This window comes from Marmota flaviventris, chromosome 8, assembly GCF_047511675.1.
Source record: "Marmota flaviventris isolate mMarFla1 chromosome 8, mMarFla1.hap1, whole genome shotgun sequence".
Classification (NCBI taxonomy): domain Eukaryota; kingdom Metazoa; phylum Chordata; class Mammalia; order Rodentia; family Sciuridae; genus Marmota; species Marmota flaviventris.
The window spans coordinates 111,719,797-111,736,410 of NC_092505.1; the positions used below are offsets into that span (position 1 = coordinate 111,719,797).

The window sequence follows — 16,614 nt, forward strand, 5'->3', positions numbered from 1 at the left end:
GATAACACATTTCGGCTAGATCCCTAAGGAAGAATTCCAAATACTTTTTTTTTTTTTCCTTTTCTCTCTTCTGGAAAGAATTCTCTGACAGAGAACATATTCTGAAAAGCTGCAAGGTCACCTGGGTAGCAGCAATCCCTACACTGAAATCTCTAGCAGGAGAAATGAAACGATACATCGTGTGCCTGGCTTCCCGTCTCGGGAACACACACTCCATCTCCTGAACAGAGTGGCAAAGTCAAGAGGTAGATGGCAACTTTTTGAGAACAATGGCGCTCTGTGACGTCACCTCTGACCAGGAGAGTGGGCCAGGAGATGAATGGAGCCACCAAGACACAGCCCATTGGTGGCAGCCCCAGGCCCAGAGCCTACACACTGTGTCCAATGCTCCTTAAGAATCATTTTTTCCTTTAAACTTTAAGTTTTATGTAAAAGTAATTTTATATGACTATTTTTAAATTAAAAATGCTTGAATATGAATCCAAATTCCGGAATTAGCTAAGACGAAGAAGTCCAAGAGGTGCAAGGGAAACCTGCGAAGGCCAATGAGAAGCTGGTCTCTAACACCTCCTGAAAGTCTACCTATAGTCAGAAGACCCTCCGTTAACTACCAGTCCACAAGCCCTTAGCGCCCAGATCCATCCATGGGTGTGTGTGTGTCTTCCTTGTTGTCCAGAAACATGGAGCCTACAACTTACACACAGAAATAAAGTAGCAAGGTGCAACGGGCACCCGGCAGCAGGCAGACACCACTGTCACTGTGATGTGCTCCGTCCGCCCACGCAGTCATCCAGTCAGTAACCAAGAAAAGGCAGGTCACCCATGTGGGAAATTAAAATGACCACTAATGAGAAATAATGTAATTAAGATGATGTACTTACTCATAGGGATCATATAAAAAAATCTAGGGAAAACACAGATTTTAAAAAGCAAAGTTTAATTGTACATCTAAGCAAGACTTTTGGTAAGAATTTTGAATAAATTCAACCTCCATATTTTAGTTAACTTCAAACCTTATTTCAAATTATCCTGTCCAACTTGCAATAATACACCAAATATGACGATCTCAAATTGCAATCCACAATTTTTATTAAGTTGTAAATGATGAAACTAAAAATAGGGAAATAAAAATGTTTAACAATCTTAAGTTTTATCTATCACAAGTGTAAAAAAACAGAATATAATTACTTTGAATCCCAATTACAGCAGAAACCCTTTTATTCTACTGGTGTTGATACAGAGGCTTTTTAAGATAAAAATTCTGCAGCAGATTTTACTATTTAAATATGATTTAGCACATCACAATTCCAATTGCCACACAGCTCTTTTTGACAACGAAAGGCTCTGCATTTCCCAAAAGTGCTAGGTCAGTAAATCCTTGATGGAACAGCTCAAGTATGAATATGTCATCTGGGCACAGAAACTCATCAAGCAGTATGGAAAGTCAGCAAACGTCATCACAACTAGATACAAAGGCTGCTATGAGGGCATTTGGGACGGAAGAGAGTCTCATTTGCTTGCTATCCCACACATTTTTGGCTCATTAATCCAAGAGTCTTAAGATGCTGGGCTGAGTCCTATTCCCCCAGCCCTCTCAGCTAGGCAGCAGGAAAGGTGGCAACTGTCCCCACAACACAGACACTGCCCTCTAGAGGTAGGTTTTTGCCCCATCTGAAAAGTGTGTGCAGCTCTGGTTTCCGAAGACTCCTTTGGCCAAGCAAGCAGATGGAGTGGTACTCAAGACTCCATGCCCCACACTCTGACTGCTTTTTAATCAGCCTTAGAGTAAAATGAGAGAACAATAAAAATGAGCCTCTTATGTGTCACCTAATCCTGTGGCAAATGTCTTCCGACTTGTCCATTCACTCCACCCCCTCCAGCAACAGCACTCAGGTAATAATGCAGCAGAATGAAGATCTGCAAACGTCCAGGAGCACCCTCAACGCAGAGGATGGGGAGGACCACTGTGCCGAGCTGGCCTGCCCATCTTCCCTCTACGTTCCAGATGCAGCCCACCCATACATCCAATAGCACTCAAGTAAGATGGTGCTGTTGACTGAACCCAGGGCCTCATGCAGGCTAAAAGGGCTCTACCACTGAGCTATACCTACATCCCTTTTAATTTTTGAGACAGGGTCTCACTAAATTGCCCAGTCTGGCCTCCAACTTAAAATCCTCCTGCCTCAGTCACCCACCCGAGTGGCTGGGAATGTGCATCACAACCAGCTGATAATGTTCACCTTAAATTTAGAAGTGGACACTGAAGATCAGGAATATATTTCCCTTCCTTGAGGTATTCCTTGTAGGAAATTACTGGATATAGTCAAAAGCTAATAACTATATGAAACCAATATCATGAGTAATAAAGAGATTCCCAAACTTTTTCAAGTCATAGCACAAACAGAAAATGATAATATCTGTACATATTCTGGCAAAAAATAGAGACCGCTCTCAGCTAAACCCCCAAGACCTGAAGAAACCATTATGTGATCACAATCAACAGGAAGCTGTGAACTAGCGGGTCAACCGAGGAAAGCCCTCATGAAAAACTGCTGACAAGCATTCACCACTGTCACCTCCTCGTGGAGTCCTCAGCATTCCAGAACCAGGTTCACAAGTGTAACAAGCATGACTCGGGTCCCTTACCTGACGCTGTACAGGACAGGCCTCCCTCTTACTCAACCTCAACCCAGGGGCATGAGATCCTGGTCTAGCAGAACCTTGACCCAGTGGCTGCACAGGTCACCAACATGGTAGGGTCAAGCTGACTCCTGGCCACTGGGGCCAGGTCATAAGCCCAGCAGCACTTTACAGCTCTTGTGGACCTGGACACTATTCTTAGGTTGCTACCTTGGCTGCCTTTCTTACGGAAGAAAAAAAAGAAACTTTTCCACACGCTTCTCTTCTCCAAGCTGGAGAAATCATGTTTTAAACTTTGAGTTCTTACAAATCACAAGTCCAGAGACTCATAAACATGAGGCTTCTATTTAATCCCCTGAGGATTCATTCTGATATTTATGGTTCAAAAAAAGTTGTAATGTTGTGCCTGGAACACAGAGAACCAGTTATTAACTTCTTGCTACCATTATAAATAATAACAGTTCGGCCCAGGTTAGTGTGACCTCTGATGGATCAAGGAAACGAGTTATTTTCTCCTCGAGATTATAGCACATTGCAAGACTTCTCGCCTTTTAATAAATGTCCTGGTACTCTGAGTTTCCCTTTCAATTCATTTAATTTCAACAATCTGTCAAAAAGAGCCAATAAACAAACACTCAATTACATTCTGTTGCATTTTTTTAAACCCTCAAATTCCAGACTATAAAAACGTCTTGTGTGTCTCCCACCCCGACCACCCTGCTGCTTTTCCACATGCCACAGGCCACCCATCAACACAAAGCCAGGGGGCTAAGCTGACATGTCTACTTGGAACCAGTAGACAGGAGGGCGATGAGTCCTGACGAAGCACTTATGGACAAAATGTAGTTCCTGTGAGAATTTAGTGTTAAGGAAAAGTTAAGAACCCAAAGTTAGTTTTTCAACAAAACTAAAAGCCCATTCCTTTAGAACACACTGCTTCCCTCCTGAAACCCAGTAGAATCTCAATGACATGCAGCCCCATTATCTATAAACCCAACTTACAAGACGGGAGGCTCTAGAGAATGTAAAACATTCACAGGGAATGTTTCCACTTTTAAAACTAAACAGAGATGAACCTAGAACACATGACCACAAGAACCCATCTGAATCCTACTTCACCCTCATGAGAACTGATGGAAGAACATGCAGGAGGGACCTGACCCCACCCAACAGCAAAGAAGGGGAACCTCCTGCCAACCAGGACACTTGCTGCAGCTGGCAAAGCAGGGGGTTTGAAAGTTCACCGCCACTCAGTCTGAGGTCCACTCCAGTCTTCCCAGAAGGTACAAGCTGGAGAGGCCTCATCTTCTCCACCACAAGCCCAGACCGGCAAAGCCTGGCTGTGTGTTCCTGGACAACACCTCCAATAAGTTATCTGAACAAAGGACAAGATTCTTACCCACAAGCTCAGCTCAATTTAAAAGCAGCTTGAAACAGTAATAAGATGACAATTTGTGCCCCTGTAACTACCAGCTATCCACCCAGTCTCCACTCCCAAAGAACGATGATAAAAGCTACCCAAGAAGGCAAGTTTGTTCTGCCTCCTTGGAATTTCTTAAGTAGGCAGGTATACATCATTACATACCCAGTGGAAGTAGTCTGCTTTGCAAATCTTGTTTATCATACAAACTTAAAAATTTTTTTAATCAAACCAAAAACTGTTCTTTGAAGTGTCCAGAAACCTGCCTAAAGTCAGTGCTACTTAATGGACTGACTCCCAGAGCAGTTTTTCTTCCCACTAAAATACCCAGATAAGTCAAAACAAAAACCAGCTCCTATTTCCAGGCTTCTAAAGGATACACTGTGGGGTTGAAGTTCTTCAGAATGAAGAAGGAGGCAACAATGACCAAGACCAGGAACAGAGTGTTGTTATAGAAGATGGAAAATGTTGTAGCTTCATAGTCGGCAACTTCATTCTTCTTCCACAAGATTCTAGAGACACAGAAACAAGTCAGACCAGTTTGTAAGCAGGATCCAGAACTTCAAACACTATGTAGCTCCCAATCACTGTCAGTACGTTGCTCTCAATGTGCTCAGGGCTGAGAACCCGTTTACAATGTTAAGCACAGAATCATCACCTTTATCCCAAGACTTCTAGCTCTCTTACTGCCGGTGCTGGGTGTTCCATTCCTCCCAGGCCACCAGGGACAGAGAGAAAGGGGTGAAAACTGCAGCTGGCAGGACCCCACCCACACCTAAGAGGGCCCCTTTCCCAAGGCTCCACCTACACCTCATGGCTCAGGGAGCTCCTAGGCTGCTGGCCTGTGGCTCTCAGCCTTCAATTTCCACTTAAAGAAGGAAACACCAAGTACAGCGGGCCATCGTCAGCCATCATTACTTAATGCAAATAATCTGCTTGATCCACAAGGGGACTTTTTAAACTTCTATAAAAACCCTTTTACTTTTTGTTTTACTTTTTTTAATATTTATATTTTAGTTGTAAGTGGACACAATATCTTTATTTCATTTTTATGTGGTGCTGAGGATGGGATCCAGGGCCTCACGCTCACTAGGCGAGTGCTCTAACCCAGCCCCTTATTTTCCTTTCTCTGCTATATCATCTTCCTAATGCACCAGCACTTTATCAGCCTTTTCTTTTACCCATTCACACAGGCAAGAGGAAGGTCCAGGGCACCTCTGAATAAGGCAGACTTGATTCCTTTTGATTTGATTAAACTTTTTAAAGCAGTTTTTAAAAATATACTGTTTTCACTGTGGATCATTATTTAAAATATTGAAAGCCACTGCTATAGACGTTTTGTCCCCAAAAAAGAATCCCCCTCCGTGGAGGCAGATGACTCATTCCCACACACCCCCACCCTCAGGACAACAAACTCCAAGGCTGGCATCCTGGCAACTGACGCAACTTATTCATCAAGTGTTCTAATCTGAGGTCAGCCAGCCTGGCTGTGAAGGGCTACACGAAGGGTGTCACCACCTTAGCCTCATCTAAGAAAAATGTGCAGTCTCTGACACAGACTCCATATTTCCCTGATTTTATGGATACACTCAACTTAATTTTCAACATACTCTTAAGTCTGGGGGAAAGAAAGGACTTTTTTAAAAAATATTTATTCTTAAGTCTTAGGTGGACACAATGTCTTTATTTTACATTTATTGGTGCTAAGGATAGAACCCAGTTCCTCATGCATATTAGGTGAGCACTCTACCACTGAGCCACAACCCCAGCCCCAGGAAAGGACTTTAAGTGCAGCCACTAACCCAAATACCCCTTCTGATTTCACATGAAATTTGAAAGCATTTGACTTGAAATTGGAGGAAATCTATTTTAACCATTCTTACACTAGTACAACAAAATCAAGCTTTGCAAGACACAGAGTCCATGCCACCCGGTGCAGAAATCCCAGCCCTATCACATCCACCCTCAACTCCGGCAGAACCCTCTGGAGACAGGCCCCGCAGGCCGCCAGCCCGACAGCATTTCCCCTGACTCCTTCCTGCCAGTCCTGAATCAGAACTGCCTTCCATGAGGTCACCTGGCTGCCACCCGCTCAAATCAGCGTACACACGTCAGCACCTTGACATGGTCCACCCATGTAATGGGTATTACATTAAAAAAAATGTAAACCCCCAAACACCCTCACTGCCAATGTTCTATCAAAGCTTCCCTGGGAGGAATCCAGCTTGAGAGAATATTTCCCAGGAGACAGTCCTACAAGAGAAAAGTTGAGAACAAACAGCAACTACTATAATCAAATAATGCTAAATGACAGATAAACCAAAAAAATAACACTCACATCTGGAACAAATGTTAATGAATCTCCAACTCCTCTCTGCTTATTTCCACCATTGGACAAATGGATATTTTAAAAAGGGGCAGGGAGTACAGACTCCAAATGACTATCAAGGGAGATCGGGAAGACACACATCTAGGTAAAGAGCTGAGAAACCTTCTCTTAGATCAAACCTCTTGGAAGCCATTTGCCCTCACAGACAACTCACCAGTCTCTGGTCCCAGCCATCAGTGTCAATCTTGAATACAGACTGGGGTGAGGCTGTTCCACTGTGGATTTGGTGAGAGAAATACTAAGAGGACAAATTTCTCCTGATGATAGAGAGAAATTCACACATCCACAGAACCTTCACCTCGCCCTACTTTTAAATACTTAATCCAGCAAACACCAGAGTTCTCACTCCCAATTCCAACTCTAGTCGACTACTAAAGACTACCCGAATGCTATATGAGGAAAATTTCAAGGTATGTCCCAGGAAAAAGAACAAGTACCAGACCAACCAGGCAATTCTACAGCAGGCAGAAGAGACCTATTTTGCGACATCCATTACCCAAACCTTAAAAGAGCTATAACTGCAGGTGCAGTGGCACATGTCTGTAAGCAGCTCAGGAGGCTGAGACAGGAGGATAATGAGTTCTGAACCAGCCTCAGCAAAATCAAGGTGCTAAGCAACTCAATGAGACCCTATCCCTAAAATATAAAACAGGGTTAGGGATTTGGTTCAATGTCCCTGAGTTCAACCCCCAGTACCCCCCTCCAAAAGAGAGCTGAAACAGGCATTCTAAAATGTGGGTAATTATGACAGGCACCCCCATGTAGGAAACACTGTTCCAAACAATATAATTCATCAAAAAGGTTTCTAAAGAAAGTGCTCTAAATTGTCTACCCTCTATTCCTATGCAAAACATGCAATCAGAAAGCTCTGCAGCCAGACCTCATTACAGCTGCTCCCTGTGCCTCCAGCTGTGTAAAGGATCACAGGAGGTAATCATTTCATTTTGCTCTGGTGCCTTTCCAAAACCACTGCAGAAGACATTGTTCATTAAGTTACTCAGTGTGCCTTAAATAAGGATGCACTTGATAAAGTCCTTCCAAGACTCAGTGCCAGGAAAGTTTCTTTTCAGAAGGGCTTACACGCTGCTCCCATCAGATAAGGAAAGCTGTGTGACCTCAGATGCTTCCCCAGACACCCGGGAGCTCAGGAGCTCAGAACTGAGCTCAGCATTCAAACTCAAATGCTAACTCCACACTTCTGTTCAAACACCTTTAAACTTCAAGATGGTTTCTGATCTTAGGCAATTTGTGTGTGTACGTGTGTACGTGTGTGTGTGTGTGTGTGTGTGTGTGTTACTGGGGATTGAACCCTGGGGTGTTTTGCCACTGATCTACATCCCCAATCCACTTTTTATTTTTATACAGGACCTAAGTTGCCCAGGGTTGGCCTCAAACTCCCAACCCTCCTGCCTTGGCCTCCTGATTTTTGCTTGAATTACAGCATGCACCACTGCACCCAACTTATTACTTTGTTTTAATATCACAAGTACCCCCACAAAGTCTTTCTGGAGCAAAATGTGGTAAAAACTGTGTCCCACAAAGCATATTGCTGATACTAAAACTTATGATCCATGAAAACAACCAGCTCATGACTCCATCAAACCATCTGGCAACTCTTCAGTTTACTCTCTGTGCAGGGACTTGGGCAACTCAAACGGTGGACTGTTGAACAAGACTTCTAAGAGCAGCAGGCAGAAAAAATTGGGAGGGCAGCTAAAAAACCCGGCAGGGCACCCAACAACAGCAGACAAGCCTGGTTCTTTCTTTCCCCAAACAATACACCCAGTTTCCATCCAAGAACTGGATGTCCCATGGGAAGCACAGACGCAGAAATGCCACCTCAAAATGCTAACAGAACACTGTAAGCCCTTCAGACTAAGATGAGGTGACGTGCTCAAGGCCACACAGGTACCACAGGCAGACACTGCACAGGACAAAGCCTGAGCTGCCTATATTCCAGAAGAACAGTCAGCTTCCGTCCTCCAGTCAGGATGCCTGCATTATCATGGATTTACAAGGACTCATCTATGTCCTTGGGCAAGTTACCCAAGTTCTCTGGACCTCAGCTTCCTCGGGTGTAAAATGGAGCTGGTAACAGTAGCTACTTCATTCTTCAGGAGAATAAATCAACTGTGCAGAGCTCAAAGACAACATCCAGTGTAATAAAAACTCCAGAGGCAGCTGTTCCCATTCCCAGCTCCGCTGCTGCTACAAGTCCGGTGTCCACATTCTCTTAAGCAGAAATCACCAACTTATTTTCTCCCAAGTACCCCCTTTTGTGGTTACTGCTAACACTTAAGAAGTCAAACCTCTCATCCTTCTCCTTTCGAGACATCTTCCTATTATCAGCTTCCGAGAGTTTCCGAGTCACTTCTTTGGAAACAGCATCCTCCCTCTTCTGAGCTACTCTGGAAAAAAAAGGAGAAAAAGGTTTCCACTTGCTCCAGCTGGGGGCGCCACCTATCCCAGAAACACTCCACTCCAACTTGGCATCAGCAACTGAATGATACTTTAATTTCAAGAAAATAAACTGACAGAAAGTTCCAAGATTATTAGATTGTACTGGCCAAGACTGAGCTCAGGAAAATCCTGAGATGTGGTTTACTAGTTATGTGCTTTGATTTCTGCTTAAAAGAGAGAATTTTCCAAAGTTTAGGTATTTAATATGAATACAAAAGTCAAATGCTATTAGCACAATTTAATTATGAAACATTATAACCACATTTTATTTTAACCTATAATTTAACTATTCAAAGTTCATAAGACATTAGTAAATGATAAATTATTTTAATTCCAAGTAAATTATAGGAGCAAAAACTTGACTTAATAAACAAAGGGAAACTAACAGCTAAAATATCTTAAAGTTATGCTTTAATTCTACTCCAAAGGACAATTTATTTAAAAAGAAATAATACAACACGGTCAGAGAATAAGCATCCCACTTTTAGTTAAATTATCCACTGGTTGTAGGACCACACCAAAAGGTAATACTGAGTCAGTCAAAAAAGGGCGCTAGTGTTACTCAGGGACTCAGCTAGGAATCTGCAGCACAAAGTCAGAGGCAAGAAAAATTAATGTATACTCACCCAAAAAATAAATGTGCAGATGAGTTTCATCAGAAGGGGTTGTCAGTAAAATTTAAACTACACTGAAATAAAACAGCTACCTATAGACCATTACATTTAAATTCAACATAGTATATTTCTCTTAAGAACAACTAGCTCATCAAAAATATGAATGATAACTGACCACAGGCAAAATCCACTACCAGTCCCACTACAATAACGTCAAGCAGTCAACTCCCCACTACCATGCTGTGCTTAATCTGTCAGTTGTGGAACAAAACTGGAGAAACCAAGCCGGAGTTCACAGGAGAAAAGCCAATATCGCTCAAGGTGGCCAATTCCAATCTTCATTCAACCATAAGGATTTCTGGGATATAAGATGAGCACAAACTGAGGGTCACCTATGACTCCACCTCTAGCTCACTCAAGTATGGAATCAGAACTGACATCGACAGGCTGGGGTTGTGGCTTAGCACTAGGGCACTCACCTAGCACATGCAAGGCCCTGGTTCGATCCTCAGCACCACATAAAAATGAATAAATAAAATAAAAGATATTGTGTCTAATTACAACTAAAACAAATATATATTTAAAAAAAACTGACATTGACAAAAACTGCTAGCTGCATGCCAGGCACAGTGGGCACATGCTGGCAATTCCAGCAACTCAGGAGGCTGATGCAGGATTTTTTTTTTTATTAGTTGCTCATGACAATACAATGATCTTGACATATCATACATTTGATTCAAATGAGGGACGCAGGATTATAAGTTTGAGGTCAGCCTCAACAACTTAGCAAGGTCCTAAGCAACTCAGCAAGACCCTGTCTCAAAATAAAAAATAAAAAGTCTAAATATAATGGCTCTGAGTTAAGCGCCCTGGGTTCAATCCTTGGTGCTTCCCACCCCCCCCCCCCAAAAAAAAAGAAAGAAAAGAAAAAACTGCTAGCTTCAAACAAAATGTATTTCTGTAAAAGGCTCACAACCTAAAGAAAAAGGCAGTTCAGGGGACAAATAGCTGTCCTTTTAAGAGATACTCCTGGGTCCTACAAGGCTTTTCATTCCAAAACCCCAACCTCACTTGACTGATTTTATTATGTTAAAAAATCTGGAACAAGGTTTCCTCCATTCCTGAGATGTGAGGCTCTAAAGGCAGAAACTCTTCATGCCCTCTGAACCACTAGCAGACCAAGAAGTGTTTCTTGAATTTAACATCAGACTACCTTTTTGCCCTAAAGGACCTACTAAAAAGAAATGGACATGGTTTACAACAAATCTTTTTCTCAGTTGAATTAAAAAAAAAAAACAACATACACATGGCTGTCAGGGTGTTAGGACAAGAAGTAAATTAGCTTCAAAAGAGTTAGTTTTGCTGGGCATGGTGGCACACACCTGTAATCCCAGCAGCTCGGGAGGCTAAGGTAGGAGGATTGCAAGTTCGAGGACCAGCCTCAGCAACTTAAGAGAGCCCCTAAACAACCCTATCTCAAAATAAAAAAATAAAAGGGGCTGAGGATACGGCTCATATCCTGGGTTTAATCCCTGGTACAAAAAAACAAAACAGAAAGAGTGTTAGCACACACCTATAATACTCAACAGTTTGGGAGGTAGAGACAGGAAGAGTCGAGCATGAGGCGGCCTTAGCAATTAAGTGAGGTCCTAAGCAATTCAGCAAGAATCTGTCTTGAAATAAAGAATAGAAAAGGCTGGGGATGTGGCTCAGTGTTAGAGGCCCTAGTTTCAATCCTTAGTACCAAAAAAAGTGTTAGTTTTCTCTAAGCATCTTTAGGACAAATAGTCAACTTCAATTGTCCACATGGCAAATCTTCCTCAAAGACCCTCAACCAGATAAAACCAGTCATTGCTCTTCTAAGTCTACAATTCTATACTCACCAACCAGAGGCATGACCACCACACTATAGGCTGACTACCAGAGGAAGCCCTCTCTGTCAAGGACTTTCAGAAAACAAACCTCATTCAGTGCCAATTGCTTTGAATAGAAGTCCCTCCAGCAGCCTACCTGAGGGACTGAGATAACCACAAAATGAATCCTGCCTACAAGTGTATGGCACTAGGGATTAAACCCAGGGGGCTCTATCTGTCACTGAGCCACACCCAACCCTTTGTATTTCCTTTTGAGACAGGGTCTACCTAGGTTGCTAAGGCTGGCCTTGAACTTGCTATTCTCCTGCCTGAGCATCCTGAGTCATTGGGATTACATGTAAGTACCATCACACCCGACTATATTTTTCTTATTTTATTTTTTTACATCCGTAAGTCAGAACCTCTCCAGAATTAAATATATGTATATATACATATATTTAATGTCTTAAATTTAAAATATCTTGCAAACATTGTTTAAATTAAGCCACGTTTAAAAAACAATTCCTCTTACCCCCAACCTCTCCAACCTTGCACCTAAACATATATATCATGGGCCAAACACTGTGCTTAATACAGCACTCATGTGATCCCATTTAATCCTCACCACCCTCTGAGGATACCATTAGTAACCCCATTTTCCAGCTTGGGAATCTGAAGTCCACAAAATGGGCAAAATGTATACATAAGTCATACACATAAGAGCAGCAGAGTTGACACTGGAATCCAGACTGCGCCTCTGAAGCCATTCTTTTCACCACGATCAACTACCAGCACTCAACTGGGTCTTTGAGCCTTAACCATCTTACAAGTCTATACTCGTTTCCATATCAAAAGCAACATTTAAACCGGTGCGGTGGTGCACGCCTGTAATCCCAACAGCTCAGAGGCTAAGACAGGAGGATTGAGAGTTCAAAGCCAGTCTTAGCAACTCAGCAAGGCACTTAGCAACTCATCGAGACCCTGTCTCTAATAAAATATGAAAAAAAGGGCTGGGGATGTGGCTCAGTGGTTAATTAAGCACCTTGGGTTCAATCCCCAGTACCAAAAAAAAAGAGCAACATTTATTAAACTAAAGCTATGACAAAAAAGTTCTACTCTGAATCTATTAAGTCAGTAAGTCACTGAAATTTTACTGAACCAAATATACCATTAACTGTTACAAGGGACATAAAGCAAAAGATACAGTAGTTGCCCTCAAGAAGCCTAAGGTGGAAATGAGCAGATAAAGAAGCATGACTTTAATATCCAAAGAGGTGAATAAAAATAGTATGAGAACAAGTTAAAATGCTGAGTGCCCAAGGGACTGAGTTGCAAGGGACAAAGGACAAGTCATGTGAGATCCCACCTCTGGGGGCTTCCCTATCCAGATAGCCATGGGCAGCCAAGGCTGAGATGGGCTGAAGCCTGAAATGGTAGCTGGTGAAGGGCTGTCAAACAGGAAGATGACGAAGTGGCCTGAGTACCCTGCTGGTCTGCCAGAACCGCAGCCTGAAGCCCAAGCTGCTGAGGCCATTTCTTTATTTGAGAACAAATTTTACGTTCTTGTATCAACTGAGACCCTCCCAACACATGCTACCCCTATCACCAGAAAGAGCCTAACACAGGGACAACAGCAAAGGAACCAAGACAGGACGATTCCTCTGGAAGTTTCCTCAGCCTCGAGATAACAGGCATGTGAGATCACGAAGGGAGTGCAGCCTAAAGGTTGGGCGGGCACAAAACAAAGGATGGCGCCAAGGAACAATTCTGAAAGGTGAGGCCAGACTCTCTGAAGCAGATGATGTGCACCCCAGGGGCTGGACAACTTGGCTTTAATACATTAGAAAAAAGAAGGCCATGATGAGTTAGAGTGACAGAACAAATATGGTGACAAAGGAGGAACACACTCTGCACCCCATAAAACCAGGATTAAAAGTGGGGGGGCTAGCAATTACATAAAGTAACAAGCCTTACATAGTACACGGCAGGGGGCCTCCACTTCTGCTTTATGAGACCAGATGGGGACTGCTACAGCAATCCAAGCAAAAAGTGTCCAAACTGGAGTAGACATTATAGAGATGAAAAGATATCGAATATACAAAACCTGCTGGCACTTCAAATTTCAGCAAATATTCAACCTACCTCAAAGAAACAGGCATGGTGGCCAATGCCTGTAATCCCAGTGACTCAGGAGGCTGTGGCAAGAGGATTGTAAATTCAGGGCCAGCCCAGAAAACTTAACAAGACCCTGTCTCAAAATAAAATTTAAAAAGGGCTGCAGTTGTAACTAAGTGGTAGGGCATTTGCCTACCATGTGAGGCTCTGGGTTCAATCCCCAGAACAGTACAAAAACCACAAAACCAGAGTCAGCACAGTGGCGCATGCCTGTAATCCCAGCGGCTCAGAAGGCTGAGGCAGGAGGGTTACGAGTTCAAAGCCAGCCTCAGCAAAAGCGAAGCACTAAGCAACTCAGGGAGACCCCATCTCTAAATAAAAATACAATATAAGGCTGGGGATGTTGCTCAATAGTCGAGTGTCCCTGAGTTCAATCTCTAGTTCAAAAAAAAAAAAAATCAAACAAGCCCCACTAAGGAACAGAAATATGCTGCTTTCCCAAAGTATGCATGAAAATAACTTCAAAAGGCACCTTTTCCAATTAAACATCAATTCCTACCTGCCTCCCATGAGAACCATTGTATTCACAAATAACAAATTACTAACATTCCTAAGTCCAGACTCACCTCATATTTTAACTTTTATGAAACCGGAATATTCAATTGTTTATAATTAATATACAAATTTATTGTGATAAGGCTTGGGTTTTCTTTTTCTCCAACAGATATTGTTAAAATAATTACATGTTTTATTACGTGTGTTCTTTAATAAAAGAAATATGGTAATACTAAATTGAATACACTTATAAGAAAAATGTAATTAGCAGTGAAAATGTCAAGAGAGTTAATTAAAACATATTTTTTTTTAAATGGCCATTTTTTTTTTCACTTCTAGGTAATAAATAGGTAGCCTAGAATTTCCAGAAAGAATGCCACTGGGCTTCTGAAATGGTAATTTGCTTGGTGAGATTTTTCTTCTGATGAATCCCATGAGTAAAGCTAAAGCTGAAATATTCTCATTCCACACTCAAAACCTATTTCCACAGTGGTGTCAGATGGATCTTTATCTCCACTTCAGTTAGTTCACTATTCCTCTTACATTAGAGGGCCTTCCTCCCAAGGTATACCCAGTTCACATTTCAAGCTAATGCTTACTAAAACTAAAACACAAAGGATCTTTAAGACATCCTACTATAGCTGGGCACAGTGTCATAGGCCTGTAATCCCAGTGACTCAAGAGGCTGAGGCAGGAGGATCTCAAGTTCAAAGCAGGCCTCGGCAATTTGGAGAGGCCCTAAGCAACTTAGCAAGACCCTGTCTCAAAATAAAAAATAAAAAGGGCTGGGGATGTTGCTCAGTGGTTAAGGGTCTCTGGGCTCAATCCCTGGTCCAAAAAAAACAACAACCTACTATAAAAAATGCAATATGTAAAAATAATGCAATAAGTCAAACATATCTTCACTTGAAAAATATACTTACTTGTGTTTGAGAACAAATTTTACATTCTTGTATGCAAAGGCTACCAAGTAAGTGCTTACTAGGGTCATCACACTATACAGAACAGCAGACTGAATAAGATCCATATGCCATATTCGCCAATATAACCCTGAAGCAAGACAAAGAGGGGAGAGAGAAAAAAAGAGAACAAAATATTACTACCCCGTTTCAAAGGCTAAAATTCATTGCAACAGTTGGAGTTAAGAAGTCCAATATAGTATATGATAGTCTTTGGAAATGAGATACTGGAAGAGTTAGTAATCTCAGTTCAGAACTTCCCGGGTTCCACTAAGACTTCAAAATTGAGTGCAGCAGGGTCCCACGAAGCTACGTTCAGGCCATCGATGGCCCGGTGTTCTTGCTGACTTGCTGACGTGGCTTTATCTGAGACCTAAGCGGGTCTCCTTCGGGCCAGCGGGTCACTGCACAATGAAACTACAGGCCGAGTTCCCTCGGAGCTGATTGTCAACAACAGTGCAGCAGTGCAGGAGCAGCAAACTCCGGACCCCAATGTCTGCAGACGCCCTTGACCGGGCCGCAGTCCCCACCCCTGGGTTGCAAGACAGGCTGCGCAAGGCGGCCGCCGCCCCCAGGCCCTGGTCTAACCCTAACCCTGCACATCTGGGGAAGGAGGGTGCCCTTCTGGCCGGGTGGGCGCTACCCGGCGGGCCCACCCAGCTCGCCCGTCCCTGGAGCCTCGTACCCACACAGCTCCTGGCGGCAAGGGGCGGAGTGTGCAGGGGCAGCAGACGCGCGTTCCCGCGCTGGCACCCGCCACCACCCCAAAGGCCCGCCCGGCAAGGACCCTCTGCTCCCGGGGCGCCCAACGCGAGGCCCAGCTCGGAGGCCACGCGCCTCCGGGACCAAGCTGGGCGCGGCGCCCGCCCTCACCGACCCGGGCCCGCCACGTCCCCGACACGTCCCCGCCCGCCGCGGCGCTCACAGATGGGGATGGCGGACACGATGAACGCGTTCCCGAAAAAGAGCGCGGACGACTTGGCCGAGAGGTTGCGGCTGAAATCCTGCAGGAGCAGGTCTTCCTCTGACTGCTGCTTGGAGCCACCTTTGGGCGCCATGGCGGAGCCGGTCCAAGAGCGAAGGCGGCGGGCTAGCCGCGGAGACCTCCCCGCCCGCCCGGGCCCGTCAGCGACCCGTCAGCGCGGCATGGAGGCGGGCCAGCGTGCAGCGCGCCCCGGGATTGGCCAGCCGCGGCGGAGGCCCCAGGTCTAATTGGCCAGCGCGCGAAACTTCCGGGTTTCTGGCCGCCACGTGTCAGCACGTCATGGGGAGGAAGGGGTTTGTAGTTGTCATGGGTACCTTTTTTTTTAATCAAAAAACTTTATTGACACCCCAGCTCCTGACAGGAGTCTTTCCAGTCTCCAAAATTGCACAGTTCAAGGTTCTCCCGGCCCCGGGCCTTACATTCGTTATTTCAGCCAGCACTTGGCCAGTGCGCCCGCGCAGCGCAACCAGCACGTGTCCACCTTGGGTTCCGCCTTCGCGAGGCCTGCATCAAGCTCCCCGCTGCCCCGCTTTTTCCCAGAGCGACTGACGCCTTTGCAGCAAAGAAATAAACAGCTCAGATGCAGGGAGCCTCTGGAAGGAGGAGGGCACTCACCACGCAGGC

At 44.1% G+C, this 16,614-nt stretch overlaps 1 protein-coding gene across 1 annotated transcript; it reads right to left on the reverse strand.

Annotated features, from left to right (window-relative positions):
• Window positions 1-1,066: 1,066 nt before the first annotated feature.
• On the reverse strand, window positions 1,067-16,133 carry Ssr3 (signal sequence receptor subunit 3). Its single transcript, XM_027933716.2, has 5 exons — window positions 15,931-16,133; window positions 14,970-15,096; window positions 8,759-8,857; window positions 4,441-4,572; window positions 1,067-3,489 (listed from the first exon to the last, which is right to left on the reverse strand). The coding sequence occupies exons 1-5, from the start codon at window positions 16,061-16,063 to the stop codon at window positions 3,423-3,425; spliced, it is 558 nt and encodes a 185-aa protein (XP_027789517.1). The 5' UTR covers window positions 16,064-16,133; the 3' UTR covers window positions 1,067-3,422.
• Between the last annotated feature and the right edge of the window lie 481 nt (window positions 16,134-16,614).